At 42.3% G+C, this 21,142-nt stretch overlaps 2 protein-coding genes across 5 annotated transcripts in view; one reads left to right on the top strand and one right to left on the bottom strand.

Annotated features, from left to right (window-relative positions):
* The window catches only part of LOC144495105 (uncharacterized), a 43,307-nt gene extending 42,084 nt beyond the window's left edge, over positions 1–1,223 (bottom strand). For 2 of the 3 annotated variants that reach the window (XM_078214995.1, XM_078214994.1), the window contains exon 1: positions 1,074–1,223. The gene's annotated coding sequence lies outside the window, so the exon portion shown is untranslated. The remainder of the gene's footprint in view (positions 1–1,073) is intronic. The other variant, XM_078214996.1, reaches the window with a different exon arrangement.
* Positions 1,224–1,406: 183 nt separating this feature from the next.
* Positions 1,407–21,142, top strand: part of cenph (centromere protein H) — a 29,706-nt gene continuing 9,970 nt past the window's right edge. For both annotated transcript variants that reach the window (XM_078214991.1, XM_078214992.1), the window contains exons 1-6: positions 1,407–1,514; positions 6,500–6,643; positions 11,099–11,154; positions 12,335–12,383; positions 12,545–12,616; positions 16,252–16,308. In XM_078214991.1, coding sequence (XP_078071117.1) covers positions 1,477–1,514; positions 6,500–6,643; positions 11,099–11,154; positions 12,335–12,383; positions 12,545–12,616; positions 16,252–16,308 — 416 coding nt within the window. In that variant the 5' untranslated portion in view covers positions 1,407–1,476. The remainder of the gene's footprint in view (positions 1,515–6,499; positions 6,644–11,098; positions 11,155–12,334; positions 12,384–12,544; positions 12,617–16,251; positions 16,309–21,142) is intronic.

The following is a 21,142-nucleotide window of genomic DNA, read 5'->3' as shown; positions in this document are numbered from 1 at the left end:
CCAACATTTATTAGTTTCTCACCTTTGAAAAAAAAACACTTTTTTTCTATCAAAGTGTATACTTCTTCACATTATACTCCATCTACCACTTGGATGCCTAATCACTTAATTATCCAATATCCCTTTGCAGCCTCTTTCCATCATTCTCTCAGCTTATTATCCCACAAAGCTTTAAGCTTCAGCTCCTTCGCTAGCACCTTACAAACCCACAACCTTAAGCTCAGCTCCTTCAGCAACATCTTTTAAACCCACAACTGCTACCATCTAGAAGGACAAGGACAGCGGATACCCAGGAACATCAGCACCACTCCTTCACTGTTACAGCTCAAAATCCTGGAACTCCCTCCCAGCGCTATGGGTGCACCAGTTCACCGCCACTTTCTCAAGGGCAACTAGGGATGAGCAATAAATGCTGGCCCAGCGAGCGACACTCAAATTCCCTAAATTATTGTTTTTTAATTGGATGTAGCACTCTTGACACAGATATGGATTCAACAGGCTCCAGTCCTGCCTCTTATCTGCTCTGACACAGATATGGTTTCAACAGGCTCCAGTCCTGCCTCTTATCTGCTCTGACACAGATATGGTTTCAACAGGCTCCAGTCCTGCCTCTTATCTGCTCTGACACAGATATGGTTTCAACAGGCTCCAGTCCTGCCTATTATCTGCTCTGACACAGATATGGTTTCAACAGGCTCCAGTCCTGCCTATTATCTGCTCTGACAACTGGAAGAGGTGGAAGGGAAGATGGCTTTCTGGTGAAGTACCAACAAGTTGACATGGTTTACAGCATGCATGCTACTGCCTTTCAGAAACTCTCTGCGGGTCTGTGAAGAGAGATTCACATTTCATCAAAATTGAAGAGTGAGAAATAAGCAAACGTTTTGCAATTTGAAAGTTGTTAGAATATTAGTGCTAGTGCCCAGTTTTCGGTTCTTCCTCAATATTCATTCACTCTTTCCATTTCTAGATGCTGCTGGATATTTCCAGCATTCTCCATTTTCACTGCCGCTTTGCAAAGTCTCCTCTCTCTGCAAAACGGGTCCGAAATCCAGACAGCTCCCCGCCCATACCTCGCGCCTGTGGACAGGTTGCTGCCCGGTCATTAGCTCATGTTGTAGACGGAACGGGACCTATCCTGGGCCCGGTCGCTCGGCCTCTTTAACCACCGGTGCGATCGCTCAGCTCCAACCCGCTCCCGCTTCAAAATTAAACTTTGACCCGGCCGATCAGACACAACCCATCGAGCCTAGCACCAGCGGCCTCGATGTTAGCGGCGGTCGATTGGTCGGAAGGGGAAGGTGTTGAGTGACGTGCCGCGAAACCAATCGGAGGCAGGGGTGTCGACATCTGCCCAACCCCCCCCCCCCCGTCCTGCCCCTCTCGTGGTGAATGGGCCAATCGGCGCAGTGGGCGGGGCTAGGGCTAACGGCGGGCAGCGTTTGAACGGAGTGTGTGTGTGGGCGCGCGCGCGCGATGGGGGAGTCGGCAGCGCGAGCGGTGCCCAGTATGGAGTAAGACCCTTCACTAAACATGGCTTGTCCCCGTTCCAGCGACATCATAACCGCGGGGGGCAATTCCCCCCCGGGATCGGGAATGTTTCCGTTGGACTTTCGCTGCTGCGGGCGGGGGGTGGATGTGTGGACGCAGCTGCTCCTCCTCCTCCAGGACCAGACCCTGTGAAGCTGGGACAGTGGGTCCCAGTGAATGGACTCGACTGTCCCCCTTTGGGCTATACGGCATTGGGATTTCTAGACAACATATAGCGAGTTGGGCCGAAGGGCTTGCTTTTTTTAATTTAATTTCTTACTCCATCCTTAAAGTTACAAAGCCATTGCTCAGAATGGATTACCGCCTCATACCCCCTCATCTGATGAATTAGTACTTCACCATGTTGAACACCACTTGGAAGATGACAGGACCAAAGAATGTATTCTGGGGGACTTCGACGTCCATTAAGAGTGATTGGATACACCACTACTGACCCAAGTCCTAAAGGATATATCTGCCAGACCGGAATATAACTCAAAATGGATCGGGCAGACCCAAATCCATTCCTTGCTTGCTCCAAAAAAATCAATTCAAAATCCAGTTGAATCCAATTCAAGGACCCAATGAAAGGGGCAAACAAGATCCAGCTGACGAGATGAGGCATTGCACCCCATCTTGGGCTTGATCTTAGCCAACAGCCTGAGAAGTGAAGGGCCTGTTTCTGTGCTGATTATATCTCTGAGTTCATGGTGCCTGCCATTGTTGGTGCATAAACCTCACGCAGTTTTGAGGGAGAAGAAGAGGCACATCAAGCATTCTGAAATAAAACAGAAAATTCTGGATAAACTCAGCAAATCTGGCAGTATCTATGAAGAGAGAAACACTGAACTTTTCGAGTCCATATGACCCTTTCACAGAACTCGTGAGTTCTGGTGGCCACATAAATGGGAGAAATGCACCACTCCAATCAATATGAGTGAGCAAACCACCCTTGATTTTTCACTGCCTCCTTCAGATTGCACTGTATTTGTGCTGCACATGTGAATTAATTATGGTGTGGCCTGTACTTTGTGTTGTGTATGACCTTTTAATCAATGAAGAGACAAAGTAAATGATGGCGAAGGAAAGAGGATCAATTAGGGACAAAAGATAAATAGGGTGCCAAAGAGAATGGATTGAAACGGCATATGAGATTGAAAGAAAAGGATAAGCAGTTGTGTTTCGGTTTTTCTTATTGGTCCTCTGTGAGTGACTGGCTGGAAGGTTACTTCAGTGAGATGTACAAATATTCTTGGGCTGCGTGGTGTGTTTCTGTGCTGCAAATACAATGTAATTAACAGCAGTGCTGCAAATTGCCCAGTTACTTGTGGAAAGATGGAACTCCTGAAATATCTCTTTGCAGTGGTGCATTTCCCCCATTTATGTGGCCACCAGAACTCACGAGTTCTGTGAAAGGGTCATATGGACTCGAAAAGTTCAGTGTTTCTCTCTGCAAATATCCAGCAAGTTGCTGGATATTTGATGAACTAATGGTGGCTGCTGTTAATTTTCAAGCAAATGTTCATCTATTAATCCCTTGTCTGTACAGATGCTGACTGACTTGCAGAGCTTTCCGAGCATTTTATATTTTTTTAAATTTCCATCTGTTGTTTAAAGTTCGCCAAATTTGGGCAGTGGAATTAGGACCTGTGTGCCCCAGTAATTTATGCAATGGTAGGATTGCCCACTCAACAATTGAAGAAACTCCCTGCTATGTATTTTTCTTTAAATATATATTGTTAAGCAGCCCTATTGTAATTTGAAAATAGACTGTTGGCAGAAGAAAATTTCTGAACTTGGATGAGGTTCTCAACCTTGTTCCTCGTCTGAGATGTGGTGATCTTTTATTAACAACTTTGAATTCCAACTTCATGTTAATTGTAAACCAGGGAAATACAACAGCCAATTTACAAACATCAAGTCACCTCAAGCAGCAGTGAGAAGAATGTCTGAATAATCTGTGTTTGATGGTTGTTAATTGAAGAATCAATTCTCTTCTTTTAGTATCAGCAATGGCTGTGATGGCCTCTGTAATGGAAGATTTTTAAAAAGTTTGTCCAAGGAATGTGAATGTCACTGGCAAGGGCGGCATTTGTTGTCCATCTCTAACTGCCTTTGAGAAGGTGATGGTGAGCTGCCTTTTTCAACTGCTGCAGTAAATATGACATTACGATGGAAGTTTGCAAGTTCTGACAGGCAACAGTGAAGGAATGATGATATGGTTCTAAGTCAGGATGGTGCCTGGCTTGGAAGAAAAGTTGCAGATGGGAGAGTTCCCACCTATCGGTTGCCATTGAGCTTATAGGTGGTAAAAGTCATGAGTTTGGAAGGCGCTATCAGAGGAGGCTTGTTGAATTGCAGCAGTGCATCTTGTTATATCTTGCTGATGCTGTGCCGGTGGTGGAAGAAGTGAATGTTTAAGGTCTTGGATAGTGTGACGATCAACCAGGCTGCTTAGTCCTTATGGTGTTCAGCTTCTTGTGTTGTTGCAGCTGCATTCATCCAGGCATATGGAGAGTATTCCATCACATTCCTGACTTGTGCCTTGTGGATGGTGAACAGATTTTGTGGGGATTTAGGAACTGAGATACTCACTGCAGAATTCCTAGCGTTTGACCTAATCTTCCACCTGCAGTATTTACATCACTGATCCAGTCAAGTTTCTGATCAGTGTTAATCCCCAGCATGTGGTAGGGGATTCAGCAATAGTGCTGCAGTTGAATGTCAAGGGGAAATTGTTAGTTTCTCTCTTTGAGATTGTCATTGTCACTTGTGTGGTACAAATGGTACTTGCCATTTATCAACCAAGCCTGAATATTGTTTCGGTCTTGCTGCATTCAGACATGGACTGCTTCAGTATTTGAAGATTTTTGAATGATATTGAACACTGCAAACACCTGACTTTATGATGGAGGGAATGCCATTGAAGAAGCAGCTGACGATGGTTGGGCCATTACACCATCCCAAGGAACCCCTCCAATGTTGTGGGGCTGAGATGATCGGCTCCAACAAATGCAGCTTCTTCCTTTATGCTACCCCTAACCAGGGTAGGGATTTGGGGCCATGAGATCACAATTCTGGTTGAATACAATTTTGCTGCTACTATTGGCCCAGTGCTTCATGGAGGTCCAGTTGTGAACTGCTTGATCTGTTCTGAATCTATCCCATATAATATAAGTAGTAGTGCCACAAAACATGATTGATGTTATCCTCACTTTGAAGACTTCTCTCCACAAGGACTGTGTGGTAGTTCTTCCTACTGATTCTGTCATTGACAGATACAACAGGTAAATTGGTGAGGATGATATCAAGGAAGCGAAAGAAAATAAACGATCTTCATTCCTGTAGGTTCTCCCTTTTCTTGCTGTAGGCCTGGTCTGGCAGAATCAAAATACTGCAGATGCTGGAAATAAATAAAAACAGAAAGTGCCAGAAGTACTCAGCAGTTCAGGCAGCATCTGTGAAGAGAAAAACAGAGTTAGCATTTAAGACTGACCTGCTGAGTACTTCCAGTATTTTCCAGTTATATTCCGGTCTGGCAGGTATGTCCTTTAGGACTTGGTCAGTAGCAGTATATTGAACCACTCTTAATTGACATTGAGGTCCCCCAACCAGAGTACATTCTTTGTAGCCTTTGCTACTGTCATCTTCCAAATGGTGTTCAACATGGTGAAGTACTGATTTATCAGGTGATGGGAGTTGTTAGATGGTAATCAGCAGAAGGTTTCTTTACCCTCATTTGATCAGAGTCCATGAGATTTCATGGGGTCCAGGGTCAATGTTGACGACTCCCGGGGCCACTTCCTCCTGACTGTACACCACAGTGCCACAACCTCTGATGAGCCTGTCCTGCTGGTGGAAAGTAATGAAGGTGGTTGGGACATGGGCTGTGAATTCTCCCAGCTTTCATGGTCTCTGAACCATTAGTCCAGACCTCTGAATCAGTAGTCCTGCAACATTATCATATTTTAACTGTTCCCATTGTGGGCTCAGTCCCACTTCAGAAGCCTGAGCTGACTCATTAGTGCAGTGTTGATAGTGCAGCATTGTAGGAGGTGTTGTTTTTTGGGTGAAGCCTGGACACGTATTTGTAAAATATTCCATGACTATCTCAAATATGAACAGAAGACCTTCTTCTCAGTGTCCTGACTAATGTTTATCCCTCAGCCAACATCACCAATAGATTATCTGATCATCATCTCTCTGTCTGTAGGACCTTGCTGCATGCAGCTTACATACAGCAGTGACTATAACTTCCAAAAAGTAGTCAACTTTTGGTGCATTTTTCACCATTGAAATATTTTCTGCATACAAGATGTGTATAAATGCTTTTGCTATTCATTGACTGTGAACCCCAATAGGACATCCTGAAGTCGTACAAGACACCATTTGAATGGAGGTTCTTTCTTGCTCTTTAATACTGCTGTGGAATTATTACCAAGCTCTACAGAACTAACTTTAACACCTTATCTGGAAAGTAGCAATCCTGACAGTGCTACATTTAACAGCATACTGAGACGGTAGCATAAATTCAGCACTAAAGTCATGGGGTATGTCTTGAACCCACAATCTTCTGATTTGGAAGTATGTGTGTTATTACTGAGTACACAGACAAAAATTCTTAAATGGGAGATGACAGAGCATGAATCAATGCCTTCAAAGCCTCCTTCCTTTCTCTAGTTTTTCCATTTGGGGAGTATCAGACCCCCACTGGCATTTATCCACTCCGACAGCCAGCATATACTTCTGAACAAATCCATTCTATTTCCTGTATCCAATATTGGCATCCAGTGCACAACGGTTGACTTTTAAATGTTGTGCTTTGGTAGCTCAGTTCTTTTTCTCATTTCTTCCCACTGGGCAAATATTCAGCTTCTACAGAAACTGTGACTGTCACCCGCTCTGCATATTCTCTTTTTTTTCATATTCTCTGTTTTCCACCTTGTGATACTTGTTCTCTCTATATTAGTCATGAAGCAAATACACGTATTCTTCAGGAGCTTGGTAATTCTTGCATGAAGCTTGGACAGCTGGCACTCGATAACTTCCATGTAACGCCAGCAGTTGGTCAAGAAAATCCTGTGGTAATGGATTCCATTCTTCACCTCTTGTGGTGAGTAATGATATAAATATGGTAGATTTCTCTATTGCATTGTCACAGTAAAAATATTAAAGAAAATGTTTGTTATGAAGTAATTGGAATAGTAATAATGAAAGTGTTAAATTCAGGGAGTTTATGTTTGAAAACGTTTCAGTTTGAAGTTAAATTTTAGAACTTTGTTTTCCCTGGTGGATTGCAAATGAAATGCTTTATCTGAACTTTCAGTGGCTCATATTGCACAGAAGACCATTTGGCTCATCGTACTTGTGCTTGCTCTTAAAATACTGTAACTATCCAATTCATCCCACTACCCTGCTCTTTCCCCATAGCACTACAAATTTTAGTCCTTCAAGGACATATCCAGTTCCATTTTGAAAATTCATTTGAATCTACTACTACAACCCTTCAGATCACCATAACTTGCTGCATTTTAAAGAAATGCATCTAATCTCCCTTTTGGATATTTTGCCAATTATGTTAAACCAGTTGAAACCCTTGTTATGGCTATTGACCCTCCTACCAGTGGAAACTATTTAGTTGCGTCTATCAGTGGCTTGTTTTGTAGTATCAAGATGCATTTTCCTTGGAAGCATTAAGAACAAGTATTCAGATACTTTGATCTAAGTATCTTTGCTATTTTTCTAGGGGGGTTATATGTGTTGTGGCAGGATAGTATAATTATAGCATGCCACATTTACACTGGTGAATCCCATTATAAATGTGATCATATAAATGTTGTCAGCTCTAAATTAAGATAATGTAATGATTTATGTCTGGCCTTGTCACACCACATGTTCACAAGTTGCCTGAGCAGCTGTGCTAAGGGCACAAACAGGTCTGATCGCAAGCTATACTGTTGCATAGATATAGTACAGTGAGAGTCAACTCCCACAAAAGGAAGAATCCAGTGCAGCACCTCATTTTGTTGGTCCCTGAAAATTTTAGTTTTAAAATATTTCCCCAAGTTCCACTTTCAGCCAAATGTCAAACAAAATTAAGGAATTTTATTTGTCAAAATCTGTTAATCACTTAGACTTCTATGGAACTCTTATTCATTCAACCTACACATAGAAGTAGGATAATGACATCATATCTATGGTGTGGAGGGGAATTCTGAGGGCATTTCTCCATGAAATATTAGCCCAGATTGTCAGATATTGGAGGTACCTCAAAGATATGCTTCAAGACCCTGCAGAAATCCTGGTGCAAATGATTCTGTGGGAATTGCCCAGGAAGTTTGAATTTCCAACAGGCAATTCCCCCTTGCCCTTCAGGACCCTCCAAAAAAGCCTCAGAGTTAGAACTGGAGACTTTGGACAATTCTGATGTACATACCTGAATAGTTATCCAGGAAATGTTAGACAGAAAATTCCTAGTTTTAATCTTGGGTAACTATACATCTGACACCCCCAATTTGCACCCCTTTGTATCCCTTCATCCCTGACCCAGCTTGGCTAGCCCTCACCATGGCCTGACCTTTCCCTGTCTCTTTAATCTCCTCCAGTCCTCCTACCCTCCACTATGTTAGCACTTCTCCAATTCTGGCCTTTTGACCATCCCTGATTTTAGTCACCCTACTATTGTTATAGAGTCACAGGGATTTACAGCGCAGAAAGAGACCATTTGGCCCATCATGTCTTGCGACTATCAAACACCTATCCTCTCTAATCCCATTTGGTCCGCACGTTGTATGCTATGGCGTTTCAAGTGCTCATCTAAATGCTTCTTAGGTATTTGAGGGTTCTCACCTCTACCAACCTTTCAGGCAGCGAGTTTCACGAAATCTCCTGTTCCTTACCTTAAACCTATACCCCTGGTTATTTATTCATCTACTCATCTTCCTGTCTACCCCATTTATATCCCTCATAATTTTGTGCACCTCAATGGGGTCCCCCCTCAGCCTTCTCTATTCCAAGGAAAACTGCCTCTCTTCACAGCTGATATGCTCCAGCCCAGGCATCATCCTGATGAATCCCCTCTGCACCATTTCTAGTGCAATCGCATTCTTCCTATATTGTGGCGGAAGTACTTTAGTTCTGGCCGAACAACCCGTTTACACAGCTTCATCATAACCTCCCTGCTCTAATATTCTGTGCCTCAACTAATAAAGGCATGTATCTTGTATGCCTTTTTAATCACCTTATCTACTTGTCCTGCTGCCTTCAGGGATCTTTGGACATAAACCCCAAGGTTCCTCTGATCCCCTGTACTTCCTAGCATCCTACCATTCATTATATACTCCCTTGCCTTGTTATTTCTCCCAAAATGCACCACCTCATACTTTTCAGAGTTAAATTCCATTTGCAATTGTTCTGCCCATCTGACCAGCCCAGCCGTCTATATCATCCTGTAATCTAAGGCTTTCCCCCTTGTTATTTACACCACCAATTTTCATGTCATCTGTGAATTTACTAATCACACCCCTCACATTCACATCTAGATCACTCATGTACACTACAAACAGTAAGGGACCCAGCACAAATCCCTGTGGTACACCACTGGATACAGGCATCTAATCACAAAAACAACCTTCGACTATTACCCTCTGCCCCCTGCTACTAAGCCAATTTTGGATCTAATTTGTCAAATTGGCCTGGACCCCATGGGCTGTTACCTTGATCAGTCGCCAGTGTGCGATCTTGTCAAAAGCCCATGTAGACTACATCAACTGCACTGCCTTCATCAACACACCTGGTGGTCACCTCCTTGAAAAATTCAATTCAATTTGTTAGACAAGATTTCTCTGACAAAGCCATGCTGGCTATTCTCAATTAATCCTTGCTCCTCCAAGTGGAGATTAATTCTGTCCCTCAGAATCTTTTCCAATAATTTCCGTTACTGATGTTGGGCTCGCTGCTCGGTAATTACCCGGTTTTTCCTACTTGCCTCCTTGAATAATGGTACTCCAGTCCTCTGGCACCTCTCCTGTGGCCAGAGAGAATTTGAAAATTGGAGTCCGAGTCTCTGCAATCTCCTCTCTTGCCTCACGCAGCAGTTTAGGATGCATTTATCTGGGCCTGGGGCTTTATCCACTTTTAATCCTGCTAAAGCCACTAACAGCTACTCCCTTTCAATGCTAGTCTGTTTAATTATATCACAGTCCCTCTCCCTGTTTTCCAAATCTACATCATCGTTCTCCATTGTGAACACAGATGCAAAATACTCATTTAATACCTCACCGATATCTTTCAATTCCACACAGAGGTTTCACTTTGGTCCTTAATGGACCCTACTCTTTTACTGGTTATCCTCTTGCTCCTAATGTACTTATAAAACATCTTCGGATTTTCCTTTATTTTGCCCCACCAATGTTTTTCATATCCCCTCTTCACTCTCCTTATTTCCCTCTGCACTTTCTATACCCTAGGGCATCTACTGTTTTGTGCCCCTGAATCTGCCATAAGCCTCCCTTTTTTCCCTTATCCAATGCTGCATGTCCCTTGCCATCCAGGGTTCTCTGGACTTGTTGGTCCCATCCTTTACCTTTATTTTATTTATCCTATTTTGGGACATTTTTTAACTAAAGGCAATACAAAAATGCAAGTTGTCATGACGTGTCATTGTTCTTGTTATGAATCAATGTCCTGGCGCAATTGAAGCACTGCATGGTCTAAAATGTAGTCTAATGTAGAGCTAAATCAGAATAGACTATGATGGTGTATTTTCTTAAGAGGCAGTATCTTAAGTTCCCCTCTTCTACGCCCCTCCCCAACTGCATAGTAAAAGCTTTCCAAAACTCTTCACAAGCAATGTGAATGAAGTAGGACTTCAGAGAATAATTAGATCAAAGCTTTGTTGAAGAAGTAGACTTGGACAAATATTTGAAGATGAAGAAAAATTTTGCAAAGTGGGATTGTTTAAAAAGAAAATTCCATAGAGTAGGGCATTATGGCTAATGGCCAATGTTGAGTGGAGCGTGGAAAGAGGTATGGTATACCTGAATCAAAAGACTGAAGTATTCAGGCTGGAAGAGTTTGCATATGTAGAAGGAATCGCACCATGGTGGAATTTGTAAATAAGGCAAGGATTTTTGCAATTAATGCAGTGCTAGAAGATGAGGAACATTGGGAGCCATTGAGGACTATGAGTAAGTGAATAAAATTTAGCACAGGATAGAATACAGGTCATTAAGTGAACATCAGGCCATTAAGTTGGCATCTGTGTCAGGTTGAAAACAAGAATTCAATGAGCAGAGCAATGAAGAAGTCGAGTCTGGAGATACTTCAATAGTGATGGGAGAAAATAAACAATATTGAAGTTAGGCTCAACTGAGCAGGACATCGAATTTGCAAGCTGTCACGTTTTCTATTATTCAATGTCAAGTCAGTAATAATTTTTGCACGTTGAACTCTCTAATAAGACAAGCACAATGCTGGTGTTTTCCCATCTTGCTGATCCACACCTGCCCGGTATGTGCAACAGAAAACACTTGTTATTCTTACTGTTTCCACATTTTTATCTTTATAGGTTAAAGGATCAAGTGATCCAACAAACAGTGGAACTGGAGACTAGTGTGAAAGCTTGTAAGTTCTTATGAGTTATATAAGTCATTTAGGTACACCTTCAGGGCTGTCTTGAGTACTGAATTGTAGCTTTTATTCCTCTTTGTTAAAGCCAATATTCTTAACTTAAAAACATAATAGAATAACTCTTGCAACAAGTAGATTTATCTCCTTGTGTGGAACATATTTGATATTACATGGAAAAATAATGCTGGTAGAGAAACCATATATTCAATTTAAGTTTATTTAATATGACTCTCCAGTGGTTCCTGTAGCAAAAGCCTGCTTTGAATGAAATTGAGCCATAAAAATACTAGAAAACTCAATGCTTAATCTAGGTTAAATTATTTGGTATCAGCCTTGGCAACACTGGGTTCGGTAATTGGTCTCAGTCATAGAATAATTACAGCATATGAGGGGACCATTTGGCATGTTGTATTCTTACTGGCATTCTGCAAGAACAAACCACTTCGTACCCCTTCTCCCATCTTTTCCCTGGAACTTTGCAAATTTCTTTCTCGTCCCATAGTTATCCACTTTCTTTTGAAAGTCTCCACTGTACTCTTAGGCAGTGGATTCCAGATCCTAACCACTTATTGCATAAGTTTTTCCTCTTGTTGTTGTTGCCTCTCTTGTCAGTCATAGGCATCTTCTGGTTCTGATCCATCCTTCCAAGGTGAACCAAAAGATAAAACAGGATTCCCATTCCCAACTCCTTCCCATGACTTCTGTTGGAAAGATTTTGTGGATTTCGTATACAAATAGGATTATGTTCTTGCATACCAAAAATCAATACTTGTAAAATGTTGGTACATGTAGATATTTAATGTTGCATGAATAATGACTATTGGGTGGCATGATAGCACAGTGGTTAGCACTGCTGCTTCACAGTGCCAGGGACCCAGGTTTGATTCCTGGCTTGGATCACTGTCTGTGTTCTCCCCGTGTCTACATGAGTTTCTTCCCATATTCTGAAAGACATGCTGGTTAGGTGCATTGATCCGAACAAGTGCCGGACTGTGGCGACTAAGGGAATTTCACAGTAATTTCATTGCAGCGTTAATGTAAGCCTTACTTGTGACTAATAAATAAACTTTATTGTGAATTGTACCTACGTCACATACATGCACACTCGCTCGCTCGCTCACTCTCACTTGCTTTTAAATTCTAGCTTTAACTGGTATCTGTATTTTATTGCCAGGTGCTGAAACCAATACTGAGGTTATATCAGAAGACAACCTGAAAGAAGTGTATGTTTTAGCAATTTACCAAACTACAATGAACTAATCGATGAATTATCCTTCATTTCTATCATTATAAAATTATTTTCAATTATGCGAAGCATGATCGTAGGGCAAGGTGACCTGTTAATCATTTGTGAAATGATTACTTTCTTTTACCTCTTTTACAGGATACAAGGGCTTGAAAAGGATTTGGAAGATGTTTCTGTATCTTTCCAGCACAAAACCATGGCTCTTCACAGGTATAAAAAATATCCTGATCCCACCTTTGTCCAGGAACTTTTACCTGGTTTGTGACTCAGTTCCAAATCTAAAATATTCCAACACCCTGCCCTTGAGAAGGTGAGGGCCTGCCATCCCCTTGAACCACAGCAGTCCATGTGGTGAAAGTACTGTCACAGTGCTGTTAGATAGGGAACGCCAAGATGAAAGAATGCCAGGGTATGCTCAGGTCAGAATGGTTTGTAACTTTGAAGGGAGCTTTAATTTTTGAAATTCAAATCTTCACTAGACTGCAACAAACTTGTGCTGCTACCTTGCTTCTAAATAATAAAAACAATAAATGCTGTTTTGATGACTTAAATTTTTTCTTTTAATGTATCTGGGATGGGTCTTGGTGAAAACCTGCTCCAGAATATGCTTCTCCACATCTTCTAACCTACCATGAACCCTAATCCATTTTTCAGTTGGCAAACCTGACATATGTGGGTAGGTGCATGCAAATTTAATTAACTTAAGCTAAATATGGACTCCACCATATTCTTTCCACTATTTTCTCTAATTGAATGCTTCGACCTTCTTTTAGGCTCCTATATTGTAAAGAAGGCATAGTTAGGGGTGCTTTAGGGCCCCAATGAAGAGGGGTCCCTTGCCGTTGCTGTGCAGAGGCCCCATCAGCAACAGGCATGTTTTTATTCTCAGTAGTTCTTGGCTTCTCTTTTCACTATTATGACGAGCTGCTGAAGCTCACACTATGGTGAAACTTGCAGAGACCAGGGAATCTGTTTTCCCTTGCAATTAATTCCAGTCAGATTTTTGACCAGAGTAAGGGGCATCTCCAGGGTGGGAAGATGCTGTTTTCCAATACCAAAGCACCCTTGGTTTAAAGTGCAGGCTAACATCTTTAAATTAAGGTATTGGACTTCTCTTTAGACTGCAAGTTGTAATTTCAGGCGTGCCTGCCTTAAGATGAATCAATCAAGCAGGCAACTGAAAATAAACGATCATGATGGGCATCAGCCTTGCACCTCCTGGAAAGCATCAGTAAAGAAATCTATGAGAAAATTACATTGCTGCTCCGTTATAATTTGACGTGGAGGTGCCGGCGGTGGGACTGGGGCGGACACAGTAAGAAGTCTCACAACACCAGGTTAAAGTCCAACAGGGTTATTTGGTATCACGAGCTTTTGGAGCGCTGCTCCTTCATCAGGTGAGTGGCTCACCTGATGAAGGAGCAGTGCTCCGAAAGCTGGTGATACCAATTAAGCCTGTTGGATTTTAACCTGGTGTCGTGAGACTTCTTCTTGCATTTGTTATAATTTGGCTTGCTTTATTGCAGAACTTGGTAAAATGCAGGTCTGTCATAGACCCAAAGATTTCCATCATTTCAGAACGAATTGCAGAATATTGCTGAAGTATAAATGCTCCACAGATGATTTAGAACCCAGCTAATGAGAAGACAGTCTCATGACTAATTATGGTGACAATTTTTTCTGTATAAATACTGGTCAAACTTGAACTTCTACCAATACAGTGACCAACACAAAATCAAGTGTACTGATTCTTGACACCATTGTCAAGGAGTTGAAATTAATTACCCTGATCTAGAAGGTGCGACGCGAGCATCTGTTTCACAAAGAATCAGGATCGCTGAATCAATGCTGAAAGTGACCAAGCGAAAAAGAAAGCTGAACACTGACAACGAGGCTGTATCCATGTGGTTTACCCAGCAGGGAGTTGATGGCACACTCATTTCTGATCCTGTTATTTAAACTCAGGCTCAGAAGTTTTGCCTCAAAATGATTGGAAATGACCATACATTTGGAGCTAGCAAAGAATGGTGAGCAGGAATGGAGAACTGGCACAATATTGTGAAAGAGGAGAACAACAGTCTGCGAACAAGCCAGCCCACATAATTCCCCACTCAATCAAATAATATTTTCCAGTGTAATGTTACTGCCACAAAAAAAACTTCGTTCATCATTATAAATTTTGCCAAACCACATGCCTTCCATCATCTAAATCTAAAATCACTGCTGTGCCGTATCTGGATGATTTCATCTGCTTCCAAAGACTGATTCCACCGTGAATTCATATCGAATGTTGGAAATCATCTCCGAGAAAACTATTGAAGGAGCTATCTTGCTGCTTGACAACTGCCCTGCACCATACCCCCAGAAAACCTAATAACCTAAGATGAGAACATCCAATTGTCTACCTACTGAAAAACACACGGTCAAGAGGTTGAACTTTTGACAAAGGCATCATAGTGACCTTCAAATGTAAATACAGAAGAGAACTGATCAAGAGAGTGATGGACATTAAGGACAATGTGACAACTTGTCTGCAAAATGCTCAACATGAAAGAAGGAATCTGCATATATGGCTGTGTCTGGCAAGAAGTTACAATCAATTGTATCAAAGATTTCTGGAGAACAGACCTTGGGTACTGTATTCGAAATGGACACCAACAGCAAAGGCATAGAGGCATTTGAAGGGTTCACCCAAAAAGTAATACTTGAATGTGAGAAGAAAGTTGTGACTGGATGGATTCAAAGTATATGATCTAAGCAACACCAGGTCTGTACTTGAAACTGAATTAGATACTGATGAATTCAGTGCATGGCTGAAGATTGACATCCATGAAGCTACCAACAAAATTATGGCAGATGCTGAAATATTGATCTAAACCCTAAAGACATGCACCATGGCACAGTGGTTAGCACTTCTGCCTCTCAGCTCCAGGGGCCCAGGTTCGATTCCCAGCTTGAGTCATTGTCTGGGCAGAGTCTGCCCATTCTCCCTGTATCTGTGTGTGTTTCCTCTGGGTGTTCTGGTTTCCCCCCACGGTCCGAAAGATGTGCAGGTTAGGTGCATTGGCCATGCTAAATTCTCCCTCAGTGTGCCCGAACAGGCGCTGGAGTAGTGACTAGGGGATTTTCACAGTAACTTCATTGCAGTGTTAATGTAAGCCTACTTGTGACACTAATAAATTAAAATAACTTTAAACAAACTGAAAAGATGATGTTGAAAAGGAGGACCCTGCAAAGACTGAGTAAATGCCATTATCACACACAACCATTCACTACCTGGAAGAATCGCTATGATGGTTGGTAGCCAATGAAAAATTAAACGCTAGTATTTTTACACGGCTTCGGAACATCCTATACCTAGCAAAGGTAGAGTTGAGTAATGTGTGTCATTAAAAGGGACTGATTTCTTCAACTTGCACCCAACAATTCAATAATGACTAGTTGTACTTGTATATTCACATGGTTTGAAATAATGTCTTCATTTTGTTCATTTTATTATTCTGGCTACTGGCTTGGTACTTTTGAGAGGACCTCATTATAATACGATCTCACCTATAATGTGGCCATGTGAAATAGACTATAATGTGGCCATGTGAAATAGACTATAATGTGGCCATGTGAAATAGACTATAATGTGGCCATGTGAAATAGACTATAATGTGGCCATGTGAAATAGACTATAATGTGGCCATGTGAAATAGACTATAATGTGGCCATGTGAAATGGACCACATTTTCTCAGGGCACCAGTGTACATTTTTTCCACCTCTCAGCTAGAAACTTACTGGGGAATCAAAAGTAAGAAAGAATCAAAGTAACTAGTAGTTATGTTTCTTTGGTTTACAGGCTTCAATTCACACACGCACTCCGAGAAGCAGCTCAGATGAATAGTGAAGAAGGGAAGTAAGTATTTCCACTGCATGAATTTTAGTGTATGTTCTATCATCTTTTCCATTTGTGTGCATCTGTAAAAGTACATAAGAATATAAGAAATAGGAGCAGGAGTAGGCCATCTAGCCCCGCGAGCCTGCCCCGCCATTCAATAAGATCATGGCTGATCTGAAATGGATCAGTTCCACTTACCCGCCTGATCCCTATAACTCCTAATTCCCTTACCAATCAGGAATCCATCTATCCGTGATTTAAACATATTCAACGAGGTAGCCTCCACCACTTCAGTGGGCAGAGAATTCCAGAGATTCACCACCCTCTGAGAGAAGAAGTTCCTCCTCAACTCTGTCCTAAACTGACCCCCCTTTATTTTGAGGCTGTGCCCTCTAGTTCTAGCTTCCTTTCTAAGTGGAAAGAATATCTCCATCTCTACCCTATCCAGCCCCGTCATTATCTTATAGGTCTTTATAGTAGGTTCGTAAGTCAAGTTTCTGCTTCTTTATTTCTATGGTGTGTGTTTTTCTGATTGCTAAGTTAAATTTGGTCTTCAGTACAACTGCACCTGATTTAGTACAAAGACAACTTATACTTATGCAGTGCCTTGAATAAAATCAAACATCCCAAAGAACTTCACAGGAACAATATGAAATTAAATATGACACCGAGCCACACATGAGGATGTGGACATGTGGAATTGTGGTACTATATTAGCATGGATACAGAATGCTAATGGAGAAAAAGCAGAAGATGGGGATAAACAGGGCATTTTCACGTTGGCACACTGTAACTAGTTCGAATGCTGCAAGGATCAGTGGTGGGGCCTCGTCTGTTTTCAGTCTTGTATACAATATTAATGACTTGGATTACTCTCAGAGTCTGTTTCTCTAGGTTTACTGACAATACAAAGCTATTGTCAGTCTGATAGTTTAATAACAGTGGAGGACTCCAGAGAGATGCTGGTGAGGTAGAGCTGGATGTCATCAGCACATATGTGAAAACAAATTCTGTGCTTTTGGATAATGTCAAAAAGAGACAGCATGTAATTTAGAACAAGGAGGGCACCAAAGATAGATCACTGGGGGACACCAGAGGCAATGGTGTGGGAACAGGAAGAAAAGCCATTGCATGTGGAGATTGGCTATAATTAGATAAGAGAGGAACCAGTCAAGAGCAGATCTACCCGCTGGATGGCAGTGAAGACGCATTGGAGGAAGATGGTTTAGTCAACTATGTTAAAGGCTTGCAAACGGACTCAAAAGCTCGAAGAGGGATAATTAACCTTTGTCACAGGGACATAGAATGATTTGTTACTTTGATAAGAGCCACATTTGTACTGGAGCTGTGCTGAGACCTGCTTGGAGTGATTGAAACGTGGAGTTACAGAAAAGATGGAGGTGGATTTGAAAGGTGACAGCATTTTCAAGGAAGAGGAGAGGGAGGTTTTAGATGGGATGGCAGTTTGCAAGAAATGTAGCGTCAAGGGTTGTTTTATCGAGGGGAGGGGTGATGATAGATTTAAAGGAGAGAGGGGCAACTCCTGAGGAGTGAAGACCTTTAATAATATTGGCTGATGTGGAGACTAGAAGAGAAAGTTGGGTGGATTAAAGGAACAGGAGATGGGTCTCGTGGGCAAGATGAACTCAGAATAAGTGTGAGCGAGGTAGGAAAGAAACTAGAGAAGGATACAAGTTTAGGCTTTAGAGGATAAAAGCAAAATACTGCAGGAACTGAAAATCTGAAATAAAACCTGCTGGGAAAAGCTCAGCAGGTCTGGCAGCATCTGTGGAGAGAGAAGCCCATACGTTTCGAGCCCTTATGTCTCTTCCTCAGAGCTAAAGAGAGGGAGCAACATGATGGATTTTATACTATTTGAGGAGGTGGGGCAAGTGGAGCAAAATAGAAGGCCAGGCAAAGGTAGAAATGTTGGAGGATGTTGGCCCGGCAGGCTAGTGAAAGGGAGGGACGTGACAGAAAACTGATCCGATGGTCTGTGCCTTCATTGACAAAGTCATCCATGATCTCCTTGCACATTGTTAGAAGAAACGGGGGAGGCATTTAAGAAGACGATTTGTAGTAGCAAAAATAAACTGGGAGTTATCTTTGCATTTCAGGATGATCCTGGAATAGTGAGGGGTTTGAGCAGATGAGAGTAGGTCCCAGTAGTGCTCTATGGTACAGCCAAATCTGGCAGTGGATGGCTAAACCAGCTGTCCGCCATATCCTTTCAAAACTGCATCGCTTGGACTTGAGGGAATGAGGTGACGCTATACCAGAGGGCACAGCCAGGGTAGGAGAGAATAACAGTTTTATTGGGCACTAGGGCATCTAACATGGAGATGAGGGTGTGGTTGAGCAAATCAGTAGCTGTACAAAAGTTGTGGCAGGCAGCTAGGTAATTGGGATTTTAAACGGGCAGTTGTAAGTCAATTGATAGCTTTATTAGCAATAATTTATTTTTCCCAGGGATGGATACAAAAGGAGGTAAGGAATGGTATGTGATTGGAGAGTGATTCAAGGAAGGGACTTGGAAGGGAACTTGTAGGTGGTGGCAGATGGGACGAATGGTGAAAGGTATAGCTAGACAAGGGGACGGTTTCAACACCGCTCAGCCAGGTTTTCATCAAGGCCATAATGTTGATGCAGTCATCCTGATGGCAAGGGCCTTGTTCACAATGAACAGACATTCTGGAGGGAGATGCATGGAGAAGCAGTGAGATCTGCCGAGTCCACAGAATCTGCACTGCGAACGGTGAGTTAGTTAGGAAGGAGATTGGCCAGATTAGCCTCCACTGGGCGCATTGGACGGATACTGAGTAGAAAGGACGAGAACAAAGAACAGTACAGCACAGGAACAGGCCCTTCGGCCCTCCAAGCCTGCGCCGATCACGTTGTCCTATCTTGACCAACCGCTTATATCCCTCTATTCCCCATTTGTTCATATGCCTATCAAGTTAAGTCTTAAATGTGGCTAACGTATCTGCCTCAACCACCTCACTTGGCAGTGCATTCCAGGCCCCCACCACACTCTGTGTAAAAAAAACTTCCCCCGCACATCTCCACTGAACCTTTCCCCCCTTATCTTGAACTTGTGCCCCCTTGTAATTGTCATTTTTGCCCTGGGGAAAAGGCTTCCAACTGTTCACCCTATCTATACCACTCATAATTTTATAAACTTCTATCAGGTCGTCCCTCAGCCTCCGTCTTTCCAAGGAGAACAATCCAAGTTTTTTCAATCTCTCGTCATAGCTAATACCGACCATACAAGGCAACATTCTGGTGAACCTTTTCTATACTCTCTCCAAAACCTCCACGTCCTTCTGGTCGTGTGGTGACCAAAATTGGACACAATATTCCAAATGTGGCCTAACCAACGTTTTATACAACTGTAACATAATTTGGCAACTTTTATATGTGATGCCCCGTCGGATGAATACACCACCTTTTTCACCTGTGCTACCATTTTTAAGGATCTGTGGACCTGTACTCCCAGATCTCGCTGTGTGTCTATGCTCCTGATGGTTCTGCCATTTATTTTGTAGCTCCCACCTGAATTGGATCTGCCAGAATTCATCACCTCGCATTTGTCTGGATTAAATTCCATCTTCCATTTCTCTGCCCAATTTTCCAGCCTATTTATATGCTGAAAGAGATATAGATAGGCAATGAAAGAGTTAAGAGTTATCAGGCAGCTGTTTGCTTGATATTTATCAAATAATCACCTGTTTTATTGGTGTAAACATACAGCCACATTTTTCTAAAGTTCATTGTTCTGATAATGGTAATATTTTCCGTATTCTTCAGTTTTTCCATGTTCATTTCCACATTTTTTTATTCCTGCGCAATGGTTAGCACTGCTGCCTCACAACACCAGATTCAATTCTGGCCTTGGGTGACTGTGTGGGGTTTGCACCTTCTCCCCATGTTTGCGTGGGTTTCCTCCAGGTGCTCCAGTTTCTTCCCACAGTTCAAAGATATGCGAGTTAGATTGATTGGCCATGCTAAATTGCCCCTTAGTGTCAGGGAGATTATGAGGGTAAATACATAGGGTTATGGGGATAGGGCCTGGATGGGATTGTTGCCGGTGTGGGCTCGATGGGCCAAATAGCTTCTTCCTGCACTGCAGGGATTCTATGATTCCTCCATCCATAAACTGCTTTCCCTATTCGTGGCAAACGTATTAAAAATATGCTGCATGCAGCAACTTGCGGGGATGATTTTTGTCAGAGAGTTTAGGCACTAAAGAGATGCCCAAGCTGAGGCCTTAAGCTGAGTTGCATATTTAGCCTTTGTTTAATATAAAATGCCATCCTATTTAAGGAGTTAAAGCCAGTGCTAAGAATGACTGCCCAGTGGTCAGTTAAACAGCTGTCTCTTCAAAAAGCACAATTGGGATTTTGAGAGGTTGCATGGCATTCTAGTGTCTGGCATTTCAACCCACACCCTCTTCTAACAGCAACCAGTTATTTGAGAATAAACACATTGCTGATGTCTATTTCAAGTACCACTTACCATAAAACTATAGAAAAGTTACAACACACAAGAAGGCCGTTCAGCCAATTTTGTCCAGGCCAGCTCGAGGACACCAGCCCATAGCCCTGTAGCTTTCAGCACTTAAGGTGCAGATCCAGGTACTTTTTAAAAGAGTTTAGGGTCTCTGCCTCCACCGCCAATTCGAGTAGTGAATTCCTGACACCCACCACCCTTTGTGTAGAAAAAGTTCTTCCTTAAAAGGCTATTCACTAATTTATGGTCATTGCTACTGAAAGAGGACATTCAAAACACATCAGGAGATTAGGCATTTTGTCAAGATGTCACCAACACTTGACAGAATTTCTGGAATACATGA

Source organism: Mustelus asterias, chromosome 6 (genome assembly GCF_964213995.1).
Source record: "Mustelus asterias chromosome 6, sMusAst1.hap1.1, whole genome shotgun sequence".
NCBI classification, from domain to species: Eukaryota; Metazoa; Chordata; class Chondrichthyes; order Carcharhiniformes; family Triakidae; genus Mustelus; species Mustelus asterias.
This window is presented reverse-complemented; position numbering and strand designations above follow the sequence as displayed.